Source organism: Plecotus auritus (genome assembly GCF_963455305.1).
Source record: "Plecotus auritus genome assembly, chromosome: 8".
NCBI lineage: Eukaryota > Metazoa > Chordata > Mammalia > Chiroptera > Vespertilionidae > Plecotus > Plecotus auritus.
Window position 1 is genome coordinate 3,325,548 of NC_137782.1, and position 15,513 is coordinate 3,341,060.

General features: G+C 51.7%; 1 protein-coding gene across 1 annotated transcript in view; it reads right to left on the reverse strand.

The window, feature by feature from the left end:
- Positions 1-15,513, reverse strand: part of CDH2 (cadherin 2) — a 235,702-nt gene that overhangs the window by 190,139 nt on the left and 30,050 nt on the right. Inside the window, exon 2 of the mRNA XM_080685267.1 lies at positions 13,168-13,279. Within this exon, the coding sequence (XP_080541393.1) occupies positions 13,168-13,279 (112 nt within the window). The remainder of the gene's footprint in view (positions 1-13,167; positions 13,280-15,513) is intronic.

Sequence of the window (15,513 nt, forward strand, 5' to 3'; positions counted from 1 at the left end):
TCTGGGAGCCTATCCTGGCTCACAAAGGTGGAAGCACCGGACCAAGGAACGGAAGAATGCTGCCAGCACTCACTAGCATCCCAGGACACACAGCCCAGGTCATGCTCATTCCGGGGGGGGGGGGGGGGGGGGGCATAAACGTGTACCTTGACCGGCAATGTGGACTTTAAAACCCCAGGGAAGCAAGCGAGTCGGAGCACGTGGGCAAGAGAGGGCGAGTGGACGGGTCAGGAAACAGAAGGGTCACAGAGGTCCTCAAACTTTTTAAACAGGGGGCCAGTTCCCTGTCCCTCAGACCGTGGGAGGGCCGGACTATAGTTTAAAAAAAAAAAAACTATGAACAAATTCCTATGCGCACTGCGGGCCCGGGACGCGTCGGCTGCTAAGCAGGACAGGCAGCGGCCCCCGGCGGGCCGGATCCATGTCCTCGGCGGGCCGCAGGTGGCCCGCGGGCCGTCGTTTGAGGACCCCTGGTACAGGAGAGTCTCCATCAGAAGGGCCTTTCTGAGCGGCGCTGACCCCAGGGCCGGAGAAAGGACTCCGTACAATGCACAGAAACCAGAGGACAGTGTCCACACCACGTCCAGCCACTGACTGATCTGATTCGCTCTGAGCCGCCCAACTCTGGGAACTCGGTTTCAGGATGTGCTAACAGGAAGGCCCGCCCCCGACCTGACTCAGAGCTCGGGCAGCTGGGATGACACCCATGAACCCGCTCAAGGAGTATGACATGCTATGCAAATGTAACCCCTCTGTAAATGACCGCCCTGCAGGCCCCAGGTCAGGCATTCCTCCCACATGTCCAAGCGGTGCTGCGGAAATGCCCACGCTAGGAGCGCCAGCCCGAGCAAGCCAGCAAAGCCCAGGGGGAATCTCCTCTTAATTGCCTGGTTTATGTAAATGGCTGCCTGAAAAACAACACAGGATAACCATTATTTGAGATGGTTAAACTACTAAACCTGAGAATGGAAGCACTCACACGGGCGGAGAATGCATGCTATCTACTCATTGGTTAATCATTAGTGGACTGGCAATACCGCACTGTGGCTTTATCAATTGGAGCAGATAATGTGCGATTACCTCAGAAGGGACCATTTCCCCACAGTGTAAATGCAACAAGATGCTTCAGCAAGTGTCCTCGGCATCCCCAGAATAGACAGCAAGTCCACCAACGACACCACGGCAGACTGGTGCGTGAGCTGAAAGAACAACGCCATGTGCGCACAATGGGCAAATGAGCGGGATTTCATCTCACCAGGGAATGAGGAGGACAAATATTCAGACGTTTCTCTGATGGGTCCTTAGAATGGCCCATTATGTGTGGCCTTCAAAACCACACAGAAACTCTACAAAGACATAGTTATAATTTAAACCAGGGGTCCTCAAACTACGGCCCGCGGGCCACATGCGGCCCGCCGAGGACATGGATCCGGCCCGCCTGGTGCCGCTGCCTGTCCTGCTTAGCAGCCCGCTCGTCCCGGGCCCGCAGTGCGCATAGGAATTTGTTCATAGGTTTGTTTTGTTTTGTTTTTATATATATTTATTTTATTGATATTTTACAGAGAGGAAGGGAGAGGGATAGAGAGTTAGAAACATCGATGAGAGAGAAACATCGATCAGCTGCCTCCTGCACATTCCCTACTGGGTATGTGCCCGCAACCAAGGTACATGCCCTTGACCGGAATCGAACCTGGGACCTTTCAGTCCGCAGGCCGACGCTCTATCCACTGAGCCAAACCGGTTAGGGCCATAGTTTTTTTTTAAACTATAGTCCGGCCCTCCAATGGTCTGAGGGACAGTGAACTGGCCCCCTGTTTAAAAAGTTTGAGGACCCCTGATTAAATGATTACCACTAACAGTGACCCCTCTCCCCACCACCACAGCTCATCTCAAAACTGGCTGGCATGCTCACTGACAGCCATGATACAACACAAGAGCAGGAACGTTAGCGTCCAAAACAAGGCCGCCGAGAAAGCATCCAAGACCCGGTCTTCAAAATGCCAGCGAAGGAAAGCACCCTTCAGAGGAACGTGGTCCACACTGAACGCGGGGAAAGAGCAGATGAGACCGCCAGTGGCTTTCCGCTTACACGCGAGCAAACCCCACCGGGGTGAGCTCTGCAGGCGCAACAAGGAACAATCAGAGCAGCACTTCAGATCCTGCGGAGACACGGTCCCCAGCACGGCGGAGACACGGTCCCCAGCACGGCTCAAACACGGCAAACAAGGCCCACGGCGCTCAGCGCCCCCACGCCCCCGCAGAGTCCTCCTCTTCCGTCGGTTTAGGGGGCAACCACCCATTGACACAGAAGTTCTCAAGGTGAAACGGAGACTTTGAAACAGCTGGAGACGTGCTTTCGAAAGACATGTGCCTTCTTGAAAACAGACCATTTTTATTGTGTGTGACATGAAACCCACTTTCCAGCAGCATTCTGAAACCGCTCACCAAAATGACCTCCATCCCCCTCACTTCCACCTTCACACAACTGCAATTTCCTCCATCCATCGGACAGCTATGTCAAACTTTCAGATGTGACCCTACACGCCTCCGTTCAAAGGAGCATTTAAAATAAGTGCTGGGCCCTGACCGGTGTGGCTCAGTGGATAGAGCGTCAGCCTGCAGACTGAAGGGTCCCGGGTTCGATTCCGGTCAAGGGCATGTACCTTGGTTGCGGGCACATCCCCAGTAGGAGGTGTGCAGGAGGCAGCTGATCGATGTTTCTCTCTCATCGATGTTTCTAGCTCTCTGTCCCTCTCCCTTCCTCTGTGTAAAAAATCAATAAAGTATATTTCTTAAAAAATTAAATAAAAATAAATCAATAAAATAAGTGCTGGCATTGACCCCAGGGGCTACTATGTGTCCGGGGTGCCAGTGAGGTGTCCTGATTCCACTGAAGCTGTGGCCTTTGAGGGACGGGGGTGGGTGGGATCCACGAGCTGGTCCTAACGTGAGTGCGAAAATCAATTACCCACGTGCAGGGCAGTGAGCGGTGCATCCGAAAACCAGAAGGGGTTTCAGTCACCCACAGTCCTACACAGGCCACCCGGCATGGCGCTGCCCACCCGGGGTGACACAGGAAGTGGTGCAGGGGCGCTGCGGCAGGCCAAGGGCACAGGCCAGGACCGGGCCGCGCCGCGCGGGCCCCGGGGGGAGGGGACCCCGAGTCCTGGCTTTGGAAGGCAGGAGGACACCAGGATGCTCACCCACCACTACAGAATCCGTCTGATGTGTCGCCCGTGGCAGACAAGATTCCGGGGGCCAAGGTGATGATGTTCAGGGATTTGCAGGTCTCCATGATATAAGTTCCAACCCCAGCATTCTGTCGGCCTTGCTGACCTCCGTGGCTCCAGGCCTTGAAAACACCTGGCGTGTGACAAATGCTCAGGAAGACGAGGAGAATGAGCCTGGACGGCGTGGCTCAGGGGCTGAGCGTTGACCTAGGAACCAGGAGGTCAGGGTTCGATTCCCGGTCAGGGCACAGGCCCGGGTTGCGGGCTCCATCCCCAGTGTGGGGTGTGCAGGAGGCAGCTGATCCCTGATTCTCTCTCATCATTGATGTTTCTCTCGCTCTCACTCTCGCTCTCCTTTTCCCTCTGAGATCAATAAAATTATTTTTTAAAAAAGCACTAGTAGAATGAGAAGTGATACAATAAATGACCCCAGAACAGGGGTGGGCAAACTTTTTGACTCGAGGGCCACCATGGGTTCTTAAACTGGACCGGAGGGCCGGAACAAAAGCATGGATGGAGTGTTTGTGTGAACTAATATAAATTCAAAGTAAAGGAGCGGAGGGGAGAGCGAGAGAACCCTCCGCTCTTTCGGCTCTGCGGGCCGGATAGAACAGCCGAACGGGCCGGATGCGGCCCGGGGGCCGTAGTTTGCCCACGGCTGCCCCAGAACATGAAAGAATGTACTTGCTCTGTGTGGTGCCACACGATGAGACGGGCCCCAGGGTAAGCATTTCAGGAGCAGGTGCTGCCGTTCAACTTCGGAAGCAGCACTGTCGGCAGCCAGGGCTCTCCTCCAAGGAGGCAGACTCTGCAAGGAGTGATCCTCCTCCCGGGGCGGGACGGGCAGGGGCTGGAGAGCCATCTGGCAAGGAGGCTCCAGCAAGGAGGACACTGCTTACATCACCGCCCCCCCGCCAGGGGTCCATTTTTGGCCGCCTTTCCTGCCAAACCAACCTTCTGCCGCCACGAAGTCATGGAGCAGAGAGGAAGGGCTCCAAACGCTCAGAGGCGTGACTCAACCAAACGTGTTCCAAGTGGTTCCCAGACGCAGGTCACAGAGCGGCTGTGCAGCCTGTCAGACAGGCAGGCCTCCGAGTCCCACGTGAGCTCATCTCTCCAGGCGACGCCACGCCACTGTCCAGCAATTGCCGCTTCTCTCCCGCCATCGCTTCTCCCCGCCCCCCCCCCGGGTTCTGTGCCATCATCACGCAAACACGTCCCTCCCATCTTTAAGAAATACCCGCGGTTGACCCCACTTCCCTTGCCGATGACCACCCAGTCTCTCTTCTTTTACAGAAAAGTTCCGTCTCTATCCTGCGTCCCTCCTCCCCGTGACTGGTGAATACACCCCATCAAAGACACCAGTCACCTCCAAGTTGCACAGTCAACGGTGACTCCTCAGTCCCCATCTGAGCGGGCGCCTCAGCTGCATTTGGCTCAGGCGGTCCCTCCCCTTTGAAACACGCCCTCACCTGCCTTCGAAGACACCACACCCTCTGACTTGTCTCCCACCTCCCTCGTCGCTCTTTCTCCTTCTTCCATCCGCCCCTCCATCCGGATTTCCCAACAGTGGAGAGCTCAGAGGCTCGAGAGGAAAAAACCATTTCTTCTCTTCCTTCAGTTTGCTCCTCCTCAAACTCGGCCACGTAGCGGCTTCACCTGGGTCATGACGTCACTGTTTATACACCTGGTACTGCCCACTCTGCAGCCAAAACCACTCTGCTGGACCCCAAGCCCACGTTTCAGGGTCTCCTTGACATCTCTGACATTCATCTCTGCAGATCCAAGCCACGTTTCCGATATTCCCCATCACAGTCACTGTCCCATTCCTGGTCCCCAAACCCAATACCATGGAGTCACCCTTTCCATACCACCCATCCAACCCATCAAATCCCGTCGCTCAATTCTCAGAACATAAAGAATCAGGTTGGACATCTGCCTCATACCACATGGATTCTTAGATATGTCACCAAAAGGAAAAGCAGTAAGAGAAAAAAATAAACTGCATTGCATCAACTTTTGTGCATCAAGAAGTGAAAAGACAACTTAGAGAATGGAAACTATATCTGACAAAGGTGTAGTATCTAGTATCAAATACGTGAAGAACTCTTACAACTCAAAAACAAACAAACAAGAGTGAAAACTAAGATGGCGGCATAGGTAAACACCTGAACTTGCTGCCTCACACAACAATTTCAAAACTACAACTAAAAGACAAAACGGACTCATCCAGAACCACAGGAAGGCTGGCTGAGTGGAAATTCTACAACTAGAAGGAAAGAGAAAAGCACACTGAGGCTCAGAGGAGCTGCAGGAGGCAGAGGTACTGAGATGTGTGCACGGAGAGGGCAGGCAACTGAGTGCGCGGCTGGCTTTCTCTAGCGGGAGGGAGACAAAAGCTCCCGACTGCACTGAACTCCAGTTCCGGGGGAGACTCTGGGGACCCAGACACATACGGGGTGAAACTGGACTGTCTGGCAGTGGGCAAAACTCGAGGGCGGCTTTCTCTCAGAGGTGCTTGCAGCGATTACCGCGAGACACTAAGACCCAGGGGGGCCTCTTAGGGCAGGGCTGACGGGAAACCATTGTTGTTGGCTCTGCCCTGAGACTCCGCCCCATCCAAGCTGAGCACAGAGGCTTTTGCAGGTCTTGTCTCATAAGGGTGTCTCCAGCACAGAAGTTCTCCCAGCGTAGACACAGCTGATCCTCACAGCCAATTGGCCTGGAGGTCAATTCCTCCCAGTGATACCAACAAAATCAAGGCTTAACTACAATAAGACTGTGCGCACAGCCCACAAAGGGGTGCATGCACCAAGAGTGTCCACCTCAGGTAACTGGGGAGGCTGAGCCACTGGGCCCTATAGGACACCTAGCACACAAAGCCACTCTATCAACTCAGGGAAGCAGAGACAAAGAAACAGATCACAAGTGACAGAAATGGAGGAAAGCAAAAGACTGGATATAGAGTTCAAAACCACGGTTATAAGGTTTTTCAAGAATATTCTAGAAAAGGCCGATAAATTTAGCGAGACCCTTGAGGATATGAAAAAGGATCAACTAGAAATTAAGCATATACTGACTGAAATAATGAATAATATACAGAGATCCAACAGCAGACTAGAGGATTGCAAGAATCAAGTCAAAGATTTGAAATACAAAGAAGCAAAAAAACACCCAACCAGAAAAGAAAAAAGAATCCAAAAATATGAAGATAGTGTAAGGAGCCTCTGGGACAACTTCAAGCGTACCAACATCCAAATTATGGAGGTGCCAGAAGAAGAGAGAGAGCAAGATACTGAAAACCTATTTCAAGAAATAATGACAGAAAACTTCCTCCACCTGGTGAAAGAAATAGACTTACAAGTCCAGGAAGCACACAGAACCCCAAACAAAAGGAATCCAAAGAGGACCACACCAAGACACATCATAATTAAAATGCCAAGAGCAAAAGACAAAGAGAGAATCTTGAAAGCAGAAAGAGAAAAACAGTTAATTACCTACAAGGGAGCACCCATACGACTGTCAGCTGATTTCTCAACAGAAACTATGCAGGCCAGACGTGAGTGGCAAGAAATATTGAAAGTGATGAATAGCAAGAACCTACAACCAAGATTACTCTACCCAGCAAAGCTATCATTCAGAATTGAAGGGCAGATAAAGAGCTTCACAGATAAGAAAAAGCTAAAGGAGTTCATCACCACCAAACCAGTATTATATGAAATGCTGAAAAGTATTCTTTAAGAAGAGGAAGAAGAAGAAAAAGGTAAAGATAAAAATTATGAACAACAAATACATATCTATCAACAAGTGAATCTAAAAATCAAGTGAATTCAAAAATCTGATGAACAGAATAAACTGGTGAATATAATAGAATCAGGGGCATAGAACGGGAGTGGACTGACAATTCTTGGGGGGAAAGGGGTGTGGGGGGTGCGGGAAGAGACTGGACAAAAATCGTACATCTATGGATGAGGACAGTGGGGGAGGAGGGGTAAAGGCAGAGGGTAGGGTGGGGAACTGGGTGGAGGGGAGCTATGGGGGGAAAAGAGGAACAATTGTAATAATCTGAACAATAAAGTTTTATTAGAATAAAAAAAAACAATCCAATTTAAAAGTGGGCAAAAGGCTGAATAGACACTTCCGCAAAGAAGATGTACAAATGAGACACATGATGGCAGACTCAACGTCATCAGTCCTAAGTCATTAGGAAAATGCCAATCAAAACCACTTCACACCCACTAGGATGTCTGCAATCAAAATAAATGAAAGGTAAGTATTAGTGAGGATGTGGAGAAACCGGAACCCTGTATATTGCTAACTGGAATATAAAATGGTTCAAATGCTCTGGAAAACAGTTTGACACTTCTTCAGAAAGTTAGACATAGAATTACTCTATGACCGGTCAATTCTACTCCCAGGCATATACCCAAAGGAACTGAAAACAGGTACTCAAAACAGTACATGTATACACACATTCATACCAGCACTATACACAACAGCCCAACGGTGAGAACATCCCAAATGTCCATCAACTCATGAATGGGCAACCAAACAGTTTACAAACCGTAAACTACCTACATACAACCAGGAGGTCACGGTTCGATTCCTGGTCAGCGCACACGCCCAGGTTGAGGGCTTGATCCCCAGTGTGGTGCGTGCAGGAGACAGCTGACCCACGGTTCTCTGTCATCACCGATGTTCCTCTCTCTCTCTCTCTCCCTCTCCCTTCCTCTCTGAAATCAATGAAAACATATTTAAGAAAATATTTCAGGACCGTCACCTGAAGATACCCCACGACAGCTCCCTCCGAGCATGTAGATGCCAAGGACACTCCATCAGTTGGTAAACGAATCTAAATCAAATTCCATCTGATTGGAAATAATCACCATCGCCGCCCGGCGCTGGAGCATGATGTTACTGAGAATACTCGTGGTAATTGCACGTTGCTATTTGCGTGCGCCCGAGTCGGTGTGCGCTGGGAGCCGTGTGAGCGCAGGCCGCAGGCAGAGCCCGGGAACATCGCGCTCCACGTGCCGAGCGTCCCCGCTGCCTCCTGGGGCGGCAGACACGCCAGCGTCAGGGGCACCGCCGGCCACAGGATGGAAATGCATGATTGCAGGTATTTTATTTTCAGCTGAAGTGCCGCCACGAGAGCTTTTTCCAGCTCAGTGGACTGTCAGTGAAACCGTCAAGGGCCAGCTGTGCTTTTGCACAGCCCTGCGCGTGTCTGCCTGTGAACAGGTGGGCACGAACTATACTGAGGGCGACAGGCAGGGCGAGGTGTTTTCATGACGGGGGTGCGCCTTGGAGCCACCAACTCCCCAATGTGTGTAGTCACACGCCGTCAGGGTGTTGAGTGGGGAACGAGAGGAAGACCAGCTCCGAGATAAACTTGTCCCAGGACACCCGTGAGGCTGGCATCCGTGAGCCCGCACTCCTCCCTGCTTGCTGTCACGGAGGTTTTCATCCTCACCGTCAGCAGAAATAATCTGACGCCAGCTCTGCAGCTAGCCATGCAAAGAGCTGAAAAACCTCCTCTCTCTGAGCTACAATGGACTTACGGGACAAGGAGGAGTTGGCAGTAAGTGCTTACCGATGGTCCTGACTTACAAAGGTAAACAGAAAAATTCCACGGGATGGAAAAGGAATGTTTTCCACCGGAGGGGAAACAGGGAGATGAAGAACGTTATAAAGTGAAATGGAAACGAGGATTAGAGGAGAACTAGCATACGTCAGCCCTAATAAGACGAGGCCGACAAAAACGCAAAGGAAAATACCGCCATCCTCTACATGCCTTTGGCCCAGTAATTCTGCTTTTTTTTTTAATATATTTTATTGATTTTTTACAGAGAGGAAGGGAGAGGGATAGAGAGCTAGAAACATCCATGAGAGAGAAACATCGATCAGCTGCCTCCTGCACACCTCCCACTGGGGATGTGCCCGCCACCAAGGTACATGCCCTTGACCGGAATCGAACCCGGGACCCTTCCGTCTGCAGGCCGACACTCCATCCACTGAGCCAAACCGGTTTCGGCAGTAATTCTGCTTTTGAACACAAACTCCCAGAGAAAATGTCCCCCCAGAAAAATCCAGGCCCCCCACCAAAGAAGATGCACAGCAGCGTTACACGCCCAGGGAGGGCGCCGCACGCAACCCGTGAGGACACACGCAGGGGCGCTGTGACGCGGGGCCTGGTTGTGCCGACAACATGGATCAGAGGCCTGCACGGCCCGTGTCTAAACGCGGGGCGGTTTCCGGAGGAGTGGGAACAGCCAACAGAAGACATAAAGGTCCGTCGCCAAACGCACTTGCCCTCCTGAGGCTTTTACAGAGAAACATGCCGATGCAGCTGGCACAGCGCCGGGCGGGACAGAGCTGGTTCACTGGGTCCATCCTCTCTCCACGTCACTCCCCGGCAAAACATAAAACGGGGCGGGGTGGGGACAAGGGGATGCTGCTAAGCCGGCGGGCGCCAGCCGGGGTCCGCAGGCCACTGGTGGCCCGTGAGGTCCGAGAGGTTGGAACCCTTGGGAAGCTCGAGCCCAGCTCTGACATCTCTTCCCCACAGCTCTTCCGACACTACGCGTACCCCTATGTCTCCACCCCATGCCGAGTGGTTTCCAGGACCGTCACAAAGACTGCCACGGAGCCGTCTGTAAAACAACCCGCCTCCGGGGCATCTGTGGACCAGGATGTTACACTTCCGTCCGAGGGCTAGTGTGCCGGCGATGTGCCCTATGAAAGCACGCCCCTCCACCCCCCGCCGTCATCAACGGGAAATTAAAGGGAACGTCAGCAGTTAGAGGTTATAACTTCAGCAACGGTTACAGGTTATAACTTCAACGTAACTCTTTTTTTTTTTTTAATATATTTTATTGATACTTTACAGAGAGGAAGGGAGAGGGATAGAGAGCTAGAAACATCGATGAGAGAGAAACATCGATCAGCTGCCTCCTGCACACCTCCCACTGGGGATGTGCCCGCAACCAAGGTACATGCCCTTGACCGGAATCGAACCCGGGACCCTTCAGTCCGCAGGCCGACGCTCTATCCACTGAGCCAAACCGGTTTTGGCTTCAACCTAACTCTTGACTCTCAAGTGGACCGTCACAGGGTAGGACTTGCCATGAAGATGCCTTGGGGACTGTTGCCTATTTCTTAGGTACAGTGACCTCTTTCCTCAAACACGGTAAATCCCCAAACCAGGGGTCCTCAAACTACGGCCCGCGGGCCACATGCAGCCCGCCGAGGACATGGATCCGGCCCGCCGGGTGCCGCTGCCTGTCCTGCTTAGCAGCCGACGCGTCCCGGGCCAGCAGTGCGCATAGGAATTTGTTCATAGTTTGTTTTTTTAAACTATAGTCCGGCCCTCCAACGGTCTGAGGGACAGGGAACTGGCCCCCGGTTTAAAAAGTTTGAGGACCCCTGCCCCAAACCATGGCAAAGCGCTCCCTCTGACCGGCCCAGCAGAGACGCCTTGCAGCCTCAGGGTGTAAGGTAAATAGACTTCGGAGGCCACAGATTTCATGCTCAGCATCACGGCATGGTACTTGGGTCCAGGGTACAGATGCACCTTCGGATGACCGCCCCACTAAAAAACAACGCTAAGACACAAAAGACAAAAACCTGGAATTCTTCTAAGTAACGATTCTCCAGAAGAAACTCAGCCAGCGACACACTCTTGGGAAAAGGAATGTCGATGTATCACAAAAGTCTGTTTTCTCCCTCCCGGAAAGAATTTTTCTATGGATCAATATTTTGAAGTTTATGTTTTAAGCTTTGAGATGCTGGTATCCTTTAACATATTCCATGAATGAAATAGAAATAAAATAATGTGTCATGAAAGGAAGAGTTTTTAAAAAAAAAAAAAAAAAAAAAAAAGCTAAAAGAAATAAAAACAGTAAGAACCGGGCCCAGGGATGTAAAGAAATTCTACCAGAGACGACCACACACACTTCTCTTGGTGACGGCTCCCACACAGAGTCAAAAGCAGGGGTCCTCAAACTTTTTAAACAGGGGGCCAGTTCCCTGTCCCTCAGACCGTGGGAGGGCCGGACTATAGTTTAAAAAAAAACTATGAACAAATTCCTATGCGCACTGCGGGCCCGGGACGCGTCGTCTGCTAAGCAGGACGGGCAGCGGCATCCGACGGGCGGGATCCATGTCCTCGGCGGGCCGCATGTGGCCCGCGGGCCGTAGTTTGAGGACGCCTGGAAAAGCATTTCCAATCTTCCGCATGTGGAGCTCAAGGAAAATAACAAGTGTACGGATAACACGCAAAAGACACTGGCAAGCAGCTATCCCCATGCTCTACTGTCACCAGCATCATCGGGTAATTAGAAAACAGGCTTTCATTTTTTAACCTGTTTAACATGCCAAGGTATTTCATCTTAAATCAATGGTTTCTACTGACAGACCATATGTTCATTTGCAACCAATAAATTCAAGCTCTTAGGAATAAGAGTAGGAGGAATTATTCATTTAAAAATGAATCTAAAAAAATAAAATTGCCAAAATGCAACCAATTCCACTGACATTTTTTTATCCACCTGAATGATTCTATAAAACCGAATCAATTATTTTTTTTTTTCAGTATTCAAGTAATATTTACAGGTCACATGGATCCTCGGGTGCCACCTAATGGTTTTAAGGATTTAAAGAAAATGACGTATGTGTAGAAAAGCTCCAAGACTCACATTAAGCTTGACCAAATCTACACGTTTTGATTGGAATGAAACCTCTATCTTGTTAACCATTACCCATCAGATGAGATAGCAATTCAATATTGAAACAGGCTGATCTAATATTTACTCATTAAAATACCATGTAATGAGGCAGGGATGAGAAGATGTCTTAAAAAAAAAAAAATCAGCTTCAGAAAGGTCACATAGATGTGAGCAAATCACAATCAGAATACAAATGAAATAAAATGACAACCTGCAGCAAACAATGTGAGTAGCTAAGAGGCCATTAACATTTCCAAGTTCTCCGTCTACGGTATTCTGAAGTCCTGCCCCACTAAAGTTCTTTAGGGCTGCAGACACTTCAATTAGGGCTGTGTGGTAGAGTCCTGTGTAAATTAATTAGTTGAGGTTGCACAGATTTTTCTAAAAGCAGCTAGCTCTCCAGAACAACCTCAGAGAGATGCACGGTTTGTGGGGAGTTAGAATTTAAATACAACTTACTAATCAATTCTTCTTGCTTTCACATTCCAATGACATTTTGTGCAATGATAAGTAAGTCCATGAAAATTCAACTAACCAATCTTTTATTTCAATTAGAGGTAAGGGGGGGGTCAATTTTGCTTTTGACGCTCACGTTTTCTTTCAGGTTTTATCCATATGGCACAGGTTTTCATACAATAACTATACACGAACTTGATCCATATTTAAGCAGGAGATGAATCTAGATTGGACATTCACATATGCAACAACCAAATTAGCTATGGGGAACGTCTATAAACAATGTCACAGCCAAAGTACGCATTTCACGCTCCTGCCTCAGACCTGACCCGCTAAAGCTGTTCGTTATAACCGAACTAAATATTAAAGTTGGACATCTTTTACCAAACAGAATATCACAGTAATTTCTTTAATTCAAAACGGTAAGTGGATTGTAGCTGTAAATAACTTTTAAGACCATTTAGAATCAGATGGTTGGTTAAGTATTCTGCAAAATAAGAAAATATGTGCAGAAAACATAAAAATGAGTCGAGTCATGGCCTCCACCGTAAGTTAAAAATGGAAAGGGAGTTTTCAAGGGATCAAGAGCCTCCCAACACCGCCTGGGGGACCCGGGAGCTGTCCCCTGACCCGCACACGGGGTCCCTGCACGCTCCTGGGGTGACCCAGAAGTTGCCCCTGGCTAGCAGAGCTGATGGGCGGCCCGTGTGGGTCGAGGGCGCGGACGCTGTGCGGACAAAGAGCGGAGACTGTACCGTTGAGAAGAGGCTGTCCTTCGTGCACGTCCTGGGACAAGACGGCGCTGTACACGTCCTCGGGAAAGCCCGTCTTGCACGTGGCGACCTCCCCGGAGGCCCCTGCGGAAGCCTGCAACACAGAAAACAGCGTGTCCAGTGCTGCACCTCCGCCCGGCCCGTGGCCCGCCTCCTGTTCCCCGACCGATCACGCACCAACACCCCCTCGTCCCCTCCCCGACGGCGACCCCGGGGATGTGGAGGCAGGAGGCGAAGCTTTCGGATAACCGGCGTGGAAGAAGCCAACCCCACTCCTCCTGCCCAGTCACATGTAAATCACACACATCATCCCGCTTCTCCTGGGAACTGGGCCTCCCCATGACCCGCTCCTGTGGCTGAAGAACCAGCCGGGACCTGCGGGGGGGGGGGCGGGGAGGTGGGGGCACCGGGAGCGTGTGGGCCCCACTCCGGCATCGCTAACCTCACTTTCCGAGAACAGTGTACACAGCCTTCGAACCCTCATCTCACGCTCTGACTGGGGACGTGTGTGTCACTACTTACTCCGATAATTAAAAAACGAGACGGCGATGCGTACATTCACTGCAGGATATAGTGTGTTTTATACCGAGTAAAAGCAACCTGTCCAAAGTGTGTGTGTGCGCGTGTGTGTGTTTCAAGGGTAGGGATACAGCAGGCCTGGCTCAGTGGTTGAGCGTTGACCTATGAACCAGGAGGTCATGTTCAATACCATGTCAGGGCATAGGCCCAGGTTGCGGGCTTGAACACTGATTGCATGCCGTCACCAGTTCTCATCACTGATGCTCCTCTCCCTCTCCCTTCCTCTCTGAAATAAAAATATTTTAAAATATATAAATTAATACAAGTATGTTTCTTTTTTAGACTTCAATCTGGAAAGTGAGCCTGGCCACCTCCCTTCACCTACACAGGTAACCCCCTGGTGCCGGAAGCTCTGCCAGGCCCCGCGCTCACCACTCAGCCCTCCCGCGGCCCCTCCAGCCCAGCACATCCTCACCGGACCCCGGCCCTCAGACAAGACGCAGCCTCTGCATGCGTTCCTGAGGCCCTTGCGCTGAGGGGGACCCCACCACGGGGGAGGAGGCGTGGAGGCAGGCTGAGGAGAGGGGAGGCAGAGCGGAGGAAGGAGACGGGATGCGCAGCGGTGTATCGGAGACTCTGGGGCAGTGCAGGTCGGGCACGCTGCTGGCTGCTGAAGCTGGGAGAGCGGTGCTAGTGGCTTCTAGTGGCTAGGGCTCAGGATGGCTCCCAACCATCACCCAGGGCCCAGGAGGCCTCCCCCCGCCCCCCCCCCCCCGCGAATTACCGACCCCAAATGTCAGTAGGCTCAAGGGTGACACCCAAGAAAAAGGGGTGTCCTCCTGCCCTTTGGCCCCTCCAGCAGTGGGAAGCTCACCTTCTCTTCAAACAGCTCCCCACACTCTTATTGAAACACCCTCCCTTCCAGAAAGCACAGCCCCAGCGCGTGGCTCCCCCCAACATGCACTCCCCACTCTCCCGGGCGGAGAGGACACCCTGGAAGTTAGAATGTGAGAGACCCAGCCCCTCAGCAAGGTGCCCGCAGCCAGGGTGAGGCTGTGAGTCACCTGCGTTCTCTTAGCGTTGAACGAAGCGGGTGAGGCGGGCTGGCAGGCCATGGCATCCTCAGCCCCAGGGCGCCTTAGGTGCTGCGCCAGCTCAGCCAGGGTCAGTGAGCCTGGGGGGGGGGGGGGGGGGGGGCGGCTGAAAGGCTTAGAAAAGACAGACAAGAGAAGAAAGCTGGGTCTCGGTGGGACGCTGCTCCCGGATGGAGAGACAGCACCGCGGACTACAAGCCGTGTCTTTATTTTATAGCAGATGCCACGAGGCAACGTAAGGGCGTGGTCGAGATGTTTACAGCATTCTCATGGGTTTCGATCCTACTCAACTACACGCACCTGATCGAGCTTTGTTTACTTGCCGCCTGTACCACTGGGCCACGTGCTCGGGCCACAGGTTCAGGCTGACAACGAGAGCTGTTGGCTGTCATGGTGCTGGGAGGGCCCTGCCCTCCACGCTGGGACTTGCACGTGGCCATGAGAGGACTGTGCCCTCCCATCAGCCCGAAGCTTGAGCCTGTCCACACGCTGTAGCCGCGCCCCACAAGCGGGGTCAGCGGTGTGTTCTGTAAAAGGGCCAGACAGTAAATATTTGCGGCTCTGCAGGCCCTCGGATTTCTGCTGAAACCACGCCAGCCTGCTGATGTCGTCAAAAAGGCACAGACCATCGGAAACACGGGAACAGGGCACCGTTCACTCTAATAAAACTTTACGGACACTGAACTCGGAATGCCACTTCCTTCTGAGCGTCAAA